Here is a 15,443-nt window from a genome sequence, read left to right on the forward strand (position 1 = left end):
TAGAGGATCCTGTTTCCTGTCCCGGTCTGACAGGAAGCAGTTTGTTGCATCTCCTATCAGACCAGGTAATCCGCAGCCGCTCTACATGCAATGACCGGCAGGAGGGGAGCACTATGCAGGGTGCTCTCCTCCTGGCGGTCACCAGAGGACCGCGTGCCCCAGGCCCTAAGGCGGCCGCTTGTGCCACCTTATGGTAGCGCCGGCCCTTGACCTAAACAGCAAGAGTTTTGCACTAGTAAAGTCAGCTTTTTGTTAACTAATTTATATTCAGCCAGTCCACACTAGTTTTGTTCCCCTGCATTCCTTCTACGTTCCTATACTTAATTCCCTCTGCACAAAGCAAGAGCATGTAAAAAGTAGTACAAAATATATATTTTTTTAAATCAACGAGTCTATAATAGGAGCATGGGCCTGGAGGTTTAGCTTTTTTAGCCGCTATGTTAACACGGCCCTGCAAAGAACATCATACCAAAAACAAGACTATCAGATTAAGCCATTGGTAGAAAACCGACTGCTGTCATAAATTTCTGTTCTTTACATTTAGACATGAAACCTGGTAGAAACCATTATTTTCTCACTATACTTTAGAGTTGTGATGATATTTTGCTAATTAATAATTATTTTTTTATATTACATATATTTTATAAACACTTGATTTTTTTACCTTCATCCTCCTTTCTCCATCGTTTCCGTTTAATAATGTAATAAATCAGTGGTATTAGCAGCAGCAGGACAACTATAGGAATGATGAAGAGCAGGATTGTCATAATGCTTATAGTATTGGGGTGCAATGAGCTATTATCATTTGATGTTGTTGTCTCTAAACTCTCATTACTCAGGTATTCCACTGTGGGATCAAGTACTTCATTCTCTTCATCACCAGAAGGTGCTATAGCAGTAGGTTCAATGAATGTTGTGGTAGAGTGTTCCGTAGATGTGAATTCGCCTGTAAAACATACAATAATATTATAAAATGTTTGTATTGTGTATATGCTGCTAACAGGGGACCTGTCCTTCTCAATGAATGAGAGTCATTTTGAAATACTTACATTCATTCAATGTAATGGTGTACTTCAAATGTCAATTTTAAAATGCAGAGTGCAAAGTCAAATTTCATAACTAATGGTTTGGTCAGGGTCACATGATGCAGGCTCTATAAACTCATATTCTCTCAGGTGTGAGTTATATCCATGTCAGTGGACAAAGGGGTAAGTGACTGTTTCAGGAATGTCACACACCAATCATTTTAAGTCCCACTGGTGGCAAAAATTCCAAAGTAAACTCACCTTTTTAACAGAAGGAACCCCGTCAGAAGGAACACCGTGGCAGAAGGAACCTCGTCACCTAAACGGTGACCTGGGCACTATAGCATTAGGAATACACATTCATGTTCCTATACCTATTGTGTCCTTTTTATATTAAGAGCTGATAATTGATCAAATTTAAACGATAATTGATCAAATTTAGAAGATATTCCACATGGATGGAGAGTATACAGAAGAAAACATATATTTCTTAAAGGTAATTAAGTGTATTTTTGGCAAAATACTAAGTTTTTACATAACGCTACATGCATTTTCTACTGTAGAATATTTGATACAGATTTAGATTTTCATCAGCCTGTTGAAATTTGTTTGCACCTAAAACCGTTCTTCCTGTGTGTTATTGCAAGATGCTTTTGTTCCTCTTTCTGATTGTGGATGCTACATCAGTGGCGGATCCAGAGCCTGATCTCGGGAGGGGCACTTGTAGATTATTTAAAGAAATAATCCAGGCACAATAACCACTACAGCTCAGTGTAGTTGTTATGGTGCCAGTAGTGCCAGGATCCCATCCCAGAGTAAGTAGTCAAACCGTTTAAGAACAGTTTGACAACTTATCTGGGGTCTGCTGGGATATAGGGCATAGGAGCAGTGGTATGTGTGAGGGGTGAAGTGTGTGTGAAAGGTGCAGTGTGTGTGAGGGGTGAAGTGTGTGTGAAAGGTGCAGTGTGAGTGTGTGTGTGTGTGTGTATGTGTGAGCGGTGAAGTGTGTGTGTGTGTGTGTGTGTGAGTGTGGCAGTGTATGTCAGGGTTGCAGTGTGTGTGTTAGGGAGCAGTGTGTGTGTGTTAGTGGTGCAGTGTGTGTGAGAGTTGCAGTGTATGTGTGTTTGGGCAGTGTGTGTATGGGGGCACTGTATGTGTGTGTATGGGGGGCACTGTATATGTGTGTGGGGCAGTGTATGTATGGGGGCAATGTGTGTGTATGGGGGCAGTGTGTATGGGGGCAATGTGTGTGTGAGGCAGTGTATGTATGGGGGCAATGTGTGTGTATGGGGGGGGCAATGTGTGTGTGAGGCAGTATATGTATGGGGGGGCAGTGTGTGTATGAGGGCAATGTGTGTGTGAGGCAGTGTATGTATGGGGGGGCAGTGTGTGTGTGAGGCAGTGTATGTATGGGGGCAGTGTATGTATGGGGGGGCAGTGTGTGTGTTGGGGCAGTGTATGTATGGGGGGCAGTGTGTGTGTTGGGGCAGTGTATGTATGGGGGGCAGTGTGTGTGTGTTGGGGCAGTGTGTGTGTGTGGGGGGAAGGAGGGTAGGCAGGATTTTTAATAATGTATTTTTTTAAATTTAATTTAAATAAATACATTTATGCCCCCCCTCCCTTCTTACCGTTACTGAGGGAGGAGGGGGGACATTTCTCCATCCCTGGTGGTCCAGTGGGGATTCCCTGGTGGTCCAGTGGTGAGAGTGAACTCTAGCCTGTAGCTGCAAGGCTAGAGTTCACGCTCGCGAGAGTAGGACCCGGAGGAGTTGCAGGCTGAGCTCCAGGGTCCCCTCTCCCTCCCCTGCCAGCACAGTGCCTGCGGACCGGGGAGGGAGATCACTTGGACAATGCCCCCCCCCCCCCCCCGATCCGCCACTGTGCTACATTAATGCATTTCTACTTAATGAACAATATAAAGAAGGTGTTCTGTGTACAAGAGGCGCTTAGTGAGTTGACAGAATAACTGTAAGTGGGTGAACAGCAGCTCTACACATGTGTAAATACCCCCAAAATTACACACAAATAGTATTGACGAACAGGTGAATCAGGTGGAACAAACCACCAAAAGAGTACACTTAGTAGAGCGCTATAGCAAAAGTGGACTTACCCCGGGGGGTGTGGCCTGACCGCGAGGGAAGCTGGACGCGTCTGACTAGAGCTCTGCTCCAATCACACTGCAATTAGCTCACAAAAGCACTAAAACTACGCAAACCAACCTTAAAATATGGAGAAAAGGCACCCTAAGAAGACTGCTAAAAAAGGCACGGAAAGCGGGAACACGGTGATGGGCCTCTTTGCAAGCCCAGAGAGCCGGGCAGCAGGAGAATCAAGATGGCGCTGGAGAGGGCTTATCATCCCCACCACCGTCACCACATGCAGCCCTTGTGGGGGACATGTCCTCAGGGGACTCAACCCAGATACTAACCAGACTTGCGGAGGTCCGATCTTACTTGGCTGGGGAGATTGAAAAATCTACGTCCACGTTGAGGCCGGACTAGAAACCACCACCATGGCTCACAATGCGGTGGTTGCACAAGTAAACCGCCTCTCTAGCCGCATGGCAGAGCCAGAACTGATGATGGAGGATATGGCCAATAGATCGAGGCGCAACAACATTCGCCTGCGAGGCCTCCCCGAGAAGGAGAACAAGGGCCCCGTCCGAGACCTCGTACTGGAAGTCCTACAGCCCCTACTACCGGATATCCTGGCGGAGCACTACGCACCCGGAGAGTGGATGCTGCCTTCCCTCGGGATGTGGTTGTTCGTTTCCTCCATTTCAAAACAAAAGAGGCCCTGTTACAGAAGAGCAGAGACGGGCCCATAAAACATGGAGGAGCTGAGATTTCCCTGTATCAGGACCTGGCGCCCGGCACCCTACAGCGTCTCCGGGAATGGAAACTCATAACCGAGGCCCTGTGATGGGCGGGATCAGCTACGCTTGGGGTTTTCCTTTCAAGCTCCTGGCCTTCAAGGACGGCCGAACACATGTGCTTGCACCCGGCGGGGACCCGCAGCACCTATTCCAAGGCCTGGGACTCCCACCCCCTCTCAACTTACCTGCAGTTCCACCAACGTCGGAGGACTTGAGCTGTCTACCTACTGAATGGCAGGAGGTCGGAGATGAGAGACAGTAGCAACCGTGATGGGTATCGTATGATACCCATCACGGCTGGGGCCGACTGTAACTGACCTGGGGACTGCCTGCGTTTGCAGGCGACTCGAGGGGATTGATGCGGGACACTTGGGTGGGGTATGGGGGGGTAGGGAACTACCCATTGGGCCTTGTTCAGCTCACCGGGCCTTCACTGGGACCAACATGCCCAATACATCGGGGGCCGTGAATGTGGCTTGCAGCCAGGGGTGGAGGGCCACCTTTTACTTGGGGCGGGGGACGGGGACATTTTTGTCCAGAGCAGTCACGCTGAGCCTACACCGGTGAGCACCTCAGACATGCCTAAGCACTGACATCAAGCCCACTCAGGGCTATCATGAAAGCACCGGGGCCTCTGCAGAATACCCTAATGGGCACAAGGCGGACTAAGGGCTCTCACCTACTGACCTGGGCTTCCCCGATATGTATGGGACACAGGTCACTGGGTACTCATGCACCTCGGCCATGGTTCGCCAGGGAGGAACTGGCACACTCATGGTTTGCTATAGCTATACCCCACAGAGCCAACACAGGCACAAGAGTGTAATATACAATGCTAACAGTGTACCTCACACTAGCACCCATCAGCACACTATGGGTACAGAGGGAGCAGAGGTGGGCGTACTGATTCGCAAACAGCCCGTATCACATTTATGGTTTTAAATATCACTTCATTGAATGTGAAGGGCCTAAACGCCCCTGCAAAGCGGCGCCTATTGTTCTGCGAATTAAAAAGGATGAAATCGGACATTGCATTCATTCAGGAGACCCACCTACCTAGACACGTTCAATTTAGACAACGTGATCACACATATGGTACTACATATGAAGCACAGGCACATCGAAAACGCAACTGGATGGCAATATTAATACGCAATAGCTGCCCTTTACGGTTTTCAAAAGCTGAAACCGACCCAGAGGGAAGGTACATCATCTTATTCGGTACCTTACTCTCACATACAGTCCACCTCATCAACATATACGCACCCAATCAACCAGAACCAAGGTTCTGGTACCAACTACAGAATGCGCTGCAATGGGTACTTTAATGCGGGGCCGTGTCCCGCCATTGACAGAAGCGCACACCGGGGAGTTCCTAGGTCTCAAGGGAGAGGGGGACAAGATAAATTGCTGCATGAGTTTATATCCAAAGCGGGCCTGATAGACGTGTGGAGAGCTCATCATCCCGGCGTGGTCGACTACACCTTTTACTCAGCACCACATGGCACATACTCCAGGATAGACCTCTTCCCTGTTAATGATTGCAGCCTGGCAATGGTCACAAACTCATCTGTGGATCGATAGCATCGTCCGACCACGCAGAGGTGACATTAACATTAGGGAACCTATGCATAGCAACCCCATGGACGTGGAGGATGAACACATCCCTCCTAAGAGACACTGAAATCACAAAACAAATAGGTACGGAAATCCTGGAGTATTTCGCCACGAATGATAGCCCTGATATGAAAGCACTACATGGGCAGCCCACAAAGCAGTAATACGGGGCGCACTTATTCGCCAGGTGACTAGAAAGAAAAAACAAAAATCACAAACCTTAGAATGACTTCTCTCGGAGTTACTGACACTAGAGCAGGCACACCAACTGCACCCAGACGGGGAGACTTTCCGACGTCTAGACACAGTGAGACACACTATCCGAACCCTGGTAAGCCAAAGCCATGACTTACACTAGACGAACATTCTACGAGAAAGCCAATAAAATGGACACATTGCTGGCCAAGACCCTGAACCCCTGACAGAGATGCACGCACATTACCTCTATTCGACACACAGACGGAACTATCAAAACCACACCGGCTGACGTAGCGTCAGTCTTCACAGATTTTTACAAAAATCTGTATAACCACTCACCACAGTCAGAGGGGGGTAACGAAATAGATGAGACACAGATTCACAGTTTTTTTAGGGATTTGGGGATTCCCAAACTATCACCAGAAGCGATAGCTACTCTAGCCGCCGAAATCACAGGCAAGAAATAGACCAGGCTATCACAGCACTTAAAGGGACAAAGCCCCCGGGCCCGACGGATTTGATGGAGGGTACTACAAAACATTCCAAGAGGAACTCATACCTCACCTCCTAAAACTATTCAAGGAACTTAGAGAGGGGGGCACTCCAGACCGGGACAAGTCTTACCAGCAAGCTATAGGCCCATTTCCCTTCTTAACCATGACATGAACCCTTTCCTATCGACACTAATAGATGCTGACCAGGTTGGCTTTATCCACGGTAGACAGCTATTTGAAAATACACGTCGCAACATAGACTAAAAATATATTAATGCATCTACAATATTAGTCATGCAATTTAAAGGAAATATATAAATTCAAGAATGTATACAGGGGAAAATATATAAAAATATATAATATATAATAAAAGAGTTAAAAATGGACTATAGAGTTACTGATATCTTTTAAAGGGAACAAAAAATATATATTAAAAAGTATAATATATATATATATATATATATATATATATATGTATAAAGAATCAGGAAAAAAGGAAAAAAGGGGGGGGGGTTAAAAAAATAGGGACACCCGCATAATCGATTAGATAAGTGCAGACATCTCAAAGTCGACATTGAGACCACTGGGAGAGAGGATATCCAAATTATATATCCACTTCATCTCACAGCGGCTCAATGTCGACTCCAGACTATCCCCCCTCCAATGATTCAGCATCATTTGAATGCCAAAAAACTGGAGTCCAGTGGGGTCTCCTCCATGGCTATTTAAAAAATGGAGTGTGCCAGTATGTATTAGTGAGTTTGTATGTGCCTGTGTGTGTGTATCTGAGTGTGTCAGTGTGTCAGTGTGTATCTGTGGGTGCAAGTGTGTGTATTTGTGAGTCAAGGTGTGTGTATCTGTGTGTCAGTGTGTATCTGTGTGCCAGTGTGTGTGTATATCTGTGTGTCAGATACATATACACACTGACACAGAGATACACACACTGGTGCATACAAACACAGATATACACACCTTGACACACACCGGCACATGCAAACACAGATACACACACCTTGACACACAGATACATACATACACACACAGATACACACAGTGTGTTAAGGTGTGTGTATCTGTGTGCCACTATCTGCCAGTGTGTGTATCTGTGTGTCAGATTCATATACACTGGCACATACAAACACAGATACACACACCTTGATACACAGACACATACAAACACAGATACACAGACTTTGAAACAGACGCACACACCTTGACACACAGATACATACATACATACATACACACACACAGATACACACTGTGTGTCAGGGTGTATGTATCTGTGTCAGTGTGTGTATCTGTGTGCGACTATCTGCCAGTGTGTATCTGTGTGTCAGATTCATACACACCTGCACATACAAACACAAATACACACACCATGACACACAGACACACACCTTGACACACAGATAGATAGATACATACATACATCCACACACACAGATACACATTGTGTATCAAGGTGTGTGTATCTGTCAGTGTGTGTATCTGTGTGCCACTATCTGCCAGTGTGTGTATCTGTGTGTCAGATTCATACACACTGGCACATACAAACACACACACACACACCTTGACACACAGATACACACACTGTGTGTGTATCTGTGTGTCAGATATGCAACTGGTACATACAAACACAGATATACACACCTTGACACACACCGGCACACCGGCACATTTAAAAAAAACAAAAAAACGTCGCAATTTAAAAAAAAATCGGGGGGGGGGGGAGGGGGGGAGGCGGGTTCCACGATGTTAATACACTATATCCGTCACGGAACTTTTGCACGATATTCTAATTTTTCGCGTATCACCTGTATATAATAGTATTGACTATGCATTAACCCCTGGTTAACCACATGATGTGTAAATAAACAGATAATATCTACTAAACAGTTGACCAGAAATGCCATATGTGAATTATCCTAGAGCCTCTTTCTTAAAATATAATTGTTAGCCCAGACTAAAAATTATCTGTCATACAGACCATAAATTAAAATAGATAAAATCAAAAACACTAAAACATCCAACGTAAAAACTACATTATTGTCAGAAAAAAAAAAAGTTAAAAAGCAGTTATAAGAAGTGACAAAGTTCAAAGTTGTTAATTAGACAATTTGGTTGAAGTGTGTTTAAATTAAAAATCCACTCCCATTTTTTTTTACAATGTCGTCACTTCTCCAATTAAAATTAACCTTTAGAATACCCATAAAGTTCATGAAGGTTGGGTCACTATTGTGTTTTATTTTAAAATGTAAAGACACACTGTGTTTAGTGAAGCCATTTTTAATATTGCGGATATGCTCCTGAATTCGAACTTGTAGGGGTCGAGTGGTACGACCTATGTAAGAAAGTTTACATGTACATGTGATCATATAGATCACATGTTTTGAATGACAAGTAATAATTTCGTTAATTTTAAAATTCGAATTGTCATTTAGTGGATGTGCAAATTATTTTATATTTCTTTTTGTGCTTTTTGTATCTCTACATACTCCATACATCCCACACCTGTAAAAACCTTTAGACCCTGAAGGGTCGAAACGTTGATGGATAGGTGGTGATTTTTTTTTTTAAATACAATTGAAAAACCAAGAGTGCTCCTGTCGTTACTTTGTTTATATATATATTAGGGAAAATGTATTCATACTTACCGTAATTTTCTTTTCCTGGCTATTATTCATGGCAGCATTTAACATAACCTCTAACCCTCAGGACAGGAAACAAAAATAATTAAACAATTAAGCATACCTTCCCCTGGTATAATAGGAACCCCATCAGCCATCACACCTCAGTCAAGTAACAAGAAGTAAATCCAAGAGAGGGTGGGAAACCAAATGCTGCCATGAATAATAGCCAGGAAAAGAAAATTACGGTAAGTATGAATACATTTTCCCTATTCCTGGCTAATCATGGCAGCATTTAACATATGGGATTCCCCAAGCAATAATAACACAGGGAGGGAAATGCATGCTACAAAAATTGTTTAGTATAGAAATCAGCTATGCGGATTAAAGGAGTTCAGGACCGACAGGCCAAACTCTGAATCCGAGCGAGACGCAATATCCACTTTGTAGTAATTCACAAAGGTCTTTAGAGATGACCAATTGGCAGCCTTACAGATTCTCCCTGCAGGAACTCCTGACTCTGCAGCCCATGAAGTAGCGATGGATCTTGTGGAATGAGCCCTGATGTTTTTTCGGAATAGGAACATTACACGCTCCATAAGCCCTGGAAATAGCAGAAACTGTCCAGGAACGAAGAGTGGAGACTGGGTTCACCTTTGCGAGAACCCCAAGGTACAATGAACAATTGAGAGGATTTCCTCCAAGCAGCAGAGCGCTCTATATACATTAGTAAACATCTACGAAGATCCAGCATATGACACCTTGACTCCTCAGGGGTAGAAGGATGCTGAAAATAGGCAGGCAAGACAATTTCTTGATTGAGATGGAAAGATGTAACAACCTTGGGAAGAAATTCAGGTCTCGGTCGGAGAACGACCCTACCGTGTTTCCCCGAAAATACACCCTACCCTGAAAATAAGCCCTAGCTGAATTATCGGGGTGGGCTGCAATATAAGCCCTACCCCGAAAATAAGACCTAGGCATTGCACCTTTGCAGCCCGGCGGGACTTCCTTCTTCTATGAGGAGGAGGGGGAGGAGCGTTGCGGGCCGCGGCATCGCGCAACGTGATGACCACGCGCGCAGCGCCGTCAGTCTGCCTTCACGGATCTTCAGCGGAAGGATCCATTTCCGGGCGGTGAGGCACCCAGTGGTCGGACTCTGCAGGCAAGGAAGGCATCTTTGAAATGTGAGTAGATATTTTATGTCTGGGACTGAATTAATTAAAGGGGGCGGTGAATTAATTAAAGGGGGGGTGAATTAATTAAAGTGGGCAGTGAATTAATTAAAGGGGGGGTGAATTAATTAAAGGGGGGCTGGATTAATTAGTGGGGGGTGGATTAATTAAAGGGGGTGGATTAATTAGAGGGGGTGGGTTAATTAGAGGGGGTGGATTTATTAAAGGAGGGGTGGATTAATTAGAGGGGGGTGGATTAATTAGAGGGGGTGGATTTATTAAAGGGGGTGGATATTATTAAAGGGGGGTGATTAATTAAAGGGGGGTGGATTAATTAAAGGGGGGTTCAATGTACATACCGGTGCCGTAAATAAATAAGCCCTACCCTGAAAATAGGCCCTAGTGTGTTTTTTGTGACTAAAATTAATATAAGACCCGGTCTTATTTTCGGAGAAACACGGTATCATCGAAGAATGAAGTGTAAGGTTCCTCGGCTGATAAAGCCCTGATGTCAGACATTCTTCTGGCAGAGACTAGAGCCAGTAATAATAGTGTCTTCTGAGAAAGGATCTGCATATGTATGTCCCCAATAGGTTCGAAGGGAGGCTCCATTAGAGCCTGCAGCACCAGAGGCAAATTCCAAGGAGACGCCAGTTGTCTGATAGGAGGTCTAATACGTAAAACGGCCTTGAAAAAAATGAACCACCATTGGATGAAGTGCCCATCGAATGCCAGAAAGAGCAGAGATAGCTGAGCAGTGAACTTTCAGGGTGTTCAGTCTAAGACCCTTCTCCAGGCCTGCTTGTAGGAAACCTAAGACTTGAGAGACAGTAGGAGGACTCATGTTCTGTACAGAAGAGTTCAACCATACCGCAAAGGCTTCCCTATTCTGTGGTAAGTAGAAGAAGTGGAGATCTTCCTGGAACATAAAAGGGTAGAGACCACCTGTTCCGATAAGCCTTATTTCATCAGGGATTGCCTTTCAGAAGCCATGCATGAAGCCTGAGCTTGTAAGGTTCTGGATGAACCACCGGGCCTTGTGTCAGTAGATCCTCCGAGACCGGAATCTCCCAAGGATCCTCCATTGCCAACCTCCTCAGAAGAGGAAACCAAGGACGTCTTGGCCAGAAGGGGATCACTGCAATCACTTTGCAACGCTCTCTGGAAATCTTCCATATGCAAGACATATGCAAGATGAAAGTGCCATTTGATTGACAGAGCATCTTGATCCAGCGCCTTCAGATGGAATCTCCTTGAAACAAAACAAGGAACTTGAGCGTTCTGAACCGTAGCCATGAGATCCACTTGGGGAAGACCCCACCTCTGGACCAATTGCTGAAACACAGTTCTTGAAAGGTGCCATTCTGTGGCTTCTACCTGGTGTCTGCTGAGGAAGTCCGCCAAGACATTCTCCTTTCCTGGAAGATAGACCGCACGTAGACCTTCCACATGTATTTGTGCCCAGGTCATGATTGCTGTCACTTCTTTCATCAGTGCGACGCTCCTGGTGCCCCCTTGATGGTTGATGTAGGCGGCAGCCGCTTTGTTGTCCACTCTCAACTTCAGCCAGGCTCCTTTGATCAGGTGCTGAAAATGAAGAAGAGCCAGAAACGTTGCCCTCAATTCTCTTATATTTGAAGGCAGGTACTGAGAACTCTGAGTCCATTCTGCTTGAACGAAGGAATTTCCCAGATGTGCACCCCAACCAAATCGACTGCCATCTGTCGTGATGACTACCCAGTCGACTTCCTTCAAAGGAAAACCTCTGGAAATGTGTTCTTCTTTCATCCACCAACGAAGCTTCCTTTTCAGGGTGAGAGGGATGTGGATATGTTTTTCCCAGTCCTCTGACCTGGTTTCGAAGTTCCTCAGGAGATACTGTTGAAGCGGACGAAGATTCCAATGTGCCCATCTAACCAGATCTATAGTAGAGGTCAGGGTACCCAGGAGTTTCATAAACTCCCTTGCGGAAGCAGAAGCCTTTTGAAGAAAAACCTGAATACGATTCTGCAGTTTCAACTTTCTTTCTTGGGCGAGAGATACAATCGCCATGAGGGTATTGAAGTTTGCCCCTAAGAACACCAGCTCCCTTGATGGTTGAAGATGACTCTTCTCGTGGTTGATGAGCTACCCAAACTGAGAGATGGTCTCGAGTACTAGATGTCTGTGTTGGAGTAAAATCTCAATGTCTGAGGCCACTACCAGAATGTCGTCGAGGTAGTGGTAAATGGCTACATCCATCTTCTCAGGAAAGCAATCACCGTGACCAGTATCTTCGAGAAGGTCCTCGGGGCCGTACTTATCCCAAAGGGAAGAGCCTGAAACTGGAAGTGATCCTTCTTTACACAGAATCAAATAAACTTCTGATGTCTTTCTGTGACAGGAACATGGAAGTAGGCATCTTTTAGGTCTATGGAGATTAACCAGTCTCTGTGGTGTATCACTGGAATGATGGAACGGATGGATTCCATGCAAAACTTTCTTATCCTCAAGAAGAGATTGAGCTGATGTAGATCTAGAATAGGTCTCCACTTTCCTCCTGGTTTCTTTACCAAGAACAGGGGAGAATAGAACCCTTGGAACCTCTCTCTCACAGGTACCGGAACAATGACCCATTCTAGAAATAGATTGGCAACATAATGGGTCAAGACTTCTCTTTTTTGTCTGTCGACAGGGAGTCTTGTTCTGATGAATCTTGGTGGAGAGAATACCCTGCGGTGATTACGGAATTCACCCAAGCATCTGGAATCACACTCCAGATCCTCCAGAAGAACGAAAGGCGTGCTCCTACATGGGGAACCAGGCGTAAGCCACCTTCAGAACTGTCTGGTGGGGCAAAAGGAGGAATTTTGAGCCTTTGGTCTGGAAGATTTTCTGGTTTGACCACACTTCCAATTGGAGAGCCGAGTATATTCTCTGCCAGGTCGATAGGTTTTACTATCTCTATAGCCTCCCTGTGTCCTGTAAGGACGATGGTCCTGTTGTGGTCTCTTTGGACGCCTGTCTTGTGGAAGCAAGATTTGCTTGACCTCAGCCACTTTTTTTAATAGCATCCTCCAGTGGTCTGCCAAAAAGCACCTCTCCCAGAAATGGTAAGGTACATAAATTATTCTTGGAAGAGAGGTCAGCTCCCCAGGATCTCAACCAAAGAGCCCTTCTGGCAGTAACAGAGTGTGCCATGACTTTAGAAAAAATCCTGATGAGGTCTGTGGAGGATTCCAACAGCCAATCACTGGCGAGTTTGATCTCCTTCAAGGAGTCCGTCATGCGACGTCTACTCACGCCTCTCTCATTATCCTCTTCTAAATCAAGGATCCATGAACGTAATGCTCTGGACAAAGCAGAGATAGAGACTGCTGGGTGACAACCCAAGCCTGCTCTCGTGAAGACTTTAGAAAGATCTGCATCAATTCTCTTATCCATGGGTTCCTTGAGAGAAGCATTACTATCAATCGGCAGAGTTGATCTTTTTGCCACTTTAATAATCGGAGCATCAACCTTTGGGACCGCCGTCCACATTCTTGAATCCTCCTCCTTAATAGGATACAATTTAGATAATCTACCCTGACTTGTAATCCTTCTTCCAGGAGTATTCCACTCTGAGCGAATCAGTTCTTTAATGGATCTGTGCACTGGAAAGGAAGGTTTCCTCTTATGGAGATCTCCGATATGTCTATCAGAAGTAGAAACTTCCTTGACTTCTTCTGGCAAATCTAGAGTCTTTCTCACTGCCTTGATCAGATGCTCCATAGCCTTAGTGTCCAATGAATACGGTTGTTCCGTGGACTCTTCCTCACTAGAAGAGATAAGCTCCAAATCCAAGGAACCAGCAGGGTGTCTGAAGTCTTCTTCAGATAGGTCGGATTCTTGGCCAAAGCTCTCACGCCTGGGTCTTTTACCTCTATTGGATTCTGAAATCCCTTCCACCACTGCTTGCTTAATCCAATAAGCTATGTCCTGAGTTGAGGACGTAGAGGCTTGAGGAGACCTGCGATGTTCCGACTCTCCTGCGATCATGGATAAACATTTGCGGCATAACCTGCAGTTATCTAAAGGCCTTGCGCCACATCCAGGGCAGGCCGCCGGTTTATCCCTCCTCTTAGATGGAGATCTAGGGCCAGACGGGTCTTGAGGGCTGTAAAACACAGAAGTCATATGACTGTACCCTCCATGCACTCTTTTTAAATGTAATAAATAGTAATACAAATGAATGCTCACCTATGACCTATTGTAGATCTTGTTGACTTAGCAGATGGAGATGCTGGATCCATCCTAGTAGAAGGGCTGTATAACAAAGGTGTCACAATGAACTTCATGCAGCCAAACTTGAACAGAATATGGCACTAGAGAGCACTGTACAACGGAGGGAAATGAAAACGCTAGCTTATTTGCAGAAATACCGCCATTTTCAAATTTCCCGCTCTGCGCCTTTAAGGAGGCGCACATGCGCCGATTGGCCGCAAGTCCGCGAGTCCGCCATTTTAGATAAGGGCAAATATGCCAAAAATCCGGCCCTGGCCATTGCGCATGCGCGGGCGTCTTACCGGACGGATGATCGTCTGATCGAGGTCTGGAGGCTTTAATCCTGGCAAACTCAGGCTCCAGATGCCAGGGGAACTACCCACCATGGCTCCCAGGGGTTCCCTACTCATGGAGAGAAAGGGCTACATGTGCCTGGGCTTCCTGTGGAGGGAGGCTGACCTCTACAGAGTGAAGATCATAGCAGCATGATCAGGTGAGCATAAAGAAAAACTTTACCCTTTAGAAAATCAGGGAGGAAAAAAAAAAAGATAACAACTGTCCTAGGGCTATGAGGACAGGAAAAAAAGACTGAGGTGTGATGGCTGATGGGGTTCCTATTATACCAGGGGAAGGTTTGCTTAATTGTTTAATTGTTTGTGTTTCCTGTCCTGAGGGTTAGAGGGAGGAGCTAAACCCATATGTTAAATGCTGCCATGATTAGCCAGGAAATATATTTTGGAAGTGCGCTAGTGACTTACTCTGAGGCATTTAACCCCTTAAAGACACAGCATCAGAAGTAAAAGACCAGTGTGATGAAAAATTTCCATAATGTCCTTAAGGGGTCAAATATTTATATACAGTGAGACCTCGGTTTACAAACAACACGGTTAACATAATTTTCGGTTTACAAATAAAAATGCATTGAAAATAATGCCTCGGTTTACAAAAATAGCAAGGGTTGGAATTATGGGTAAGTAGGATTGGCTATTTAAATGAGCAGCCATTTTAGGTGAGTCATTCTAACTTTCTACCTGGTTGAGTTTGTGTTCACCTCGGTGTGCGCGGACTTTGCTTGGCCGGATTTCTTTTGTCTCCTCTGCAGGGCCAATGGACGACGTGGAGCGTTTGCTGGAGGGGATCAGGTCGGCAGCACGGCATCAGGGTGCGGACTGGCTATGGGCCCAGCT

The 15,443-nt window shown here is 45.4% G+C and overlaps 1 protein-coding gene across 1 annotated transcript in view; it reads right to left on the bottom strand.

Moving 5' to 3' along the window:
• TMEM154 (transmembrane protein 154) overlaps positions 1-15,443 on the bottom strand; it is a 64,969-nt gene that overhangs the window by 26,284 nt on the left and 23,242 nt on the right. The window contains exon 2 of the mRNA XM_063458535.1: positions 665-946. Within this exon, the coding sequence (XP_063314605.1) occupies positions 665-946 (282 nt within the window). The remainder of the gene's footprint in view (positions 1-664; positions 947-15,443) is intronic.

This window comes from Pelobates fuscus, chromosome 6 (assembly GCF_036172605.1).
Source record: "Pelobates fuscus isolate aPelFus1 chromosome 6, aPelFus1.pri, whole genome shotgun sequence".
In the NCBI taxonomy this organism is placed as follows: Eukaryota; Metazoa; Chordata; class Amphibia; order Anura; family Pelobatidae; genus Pelobates; species Pelobates fuscus.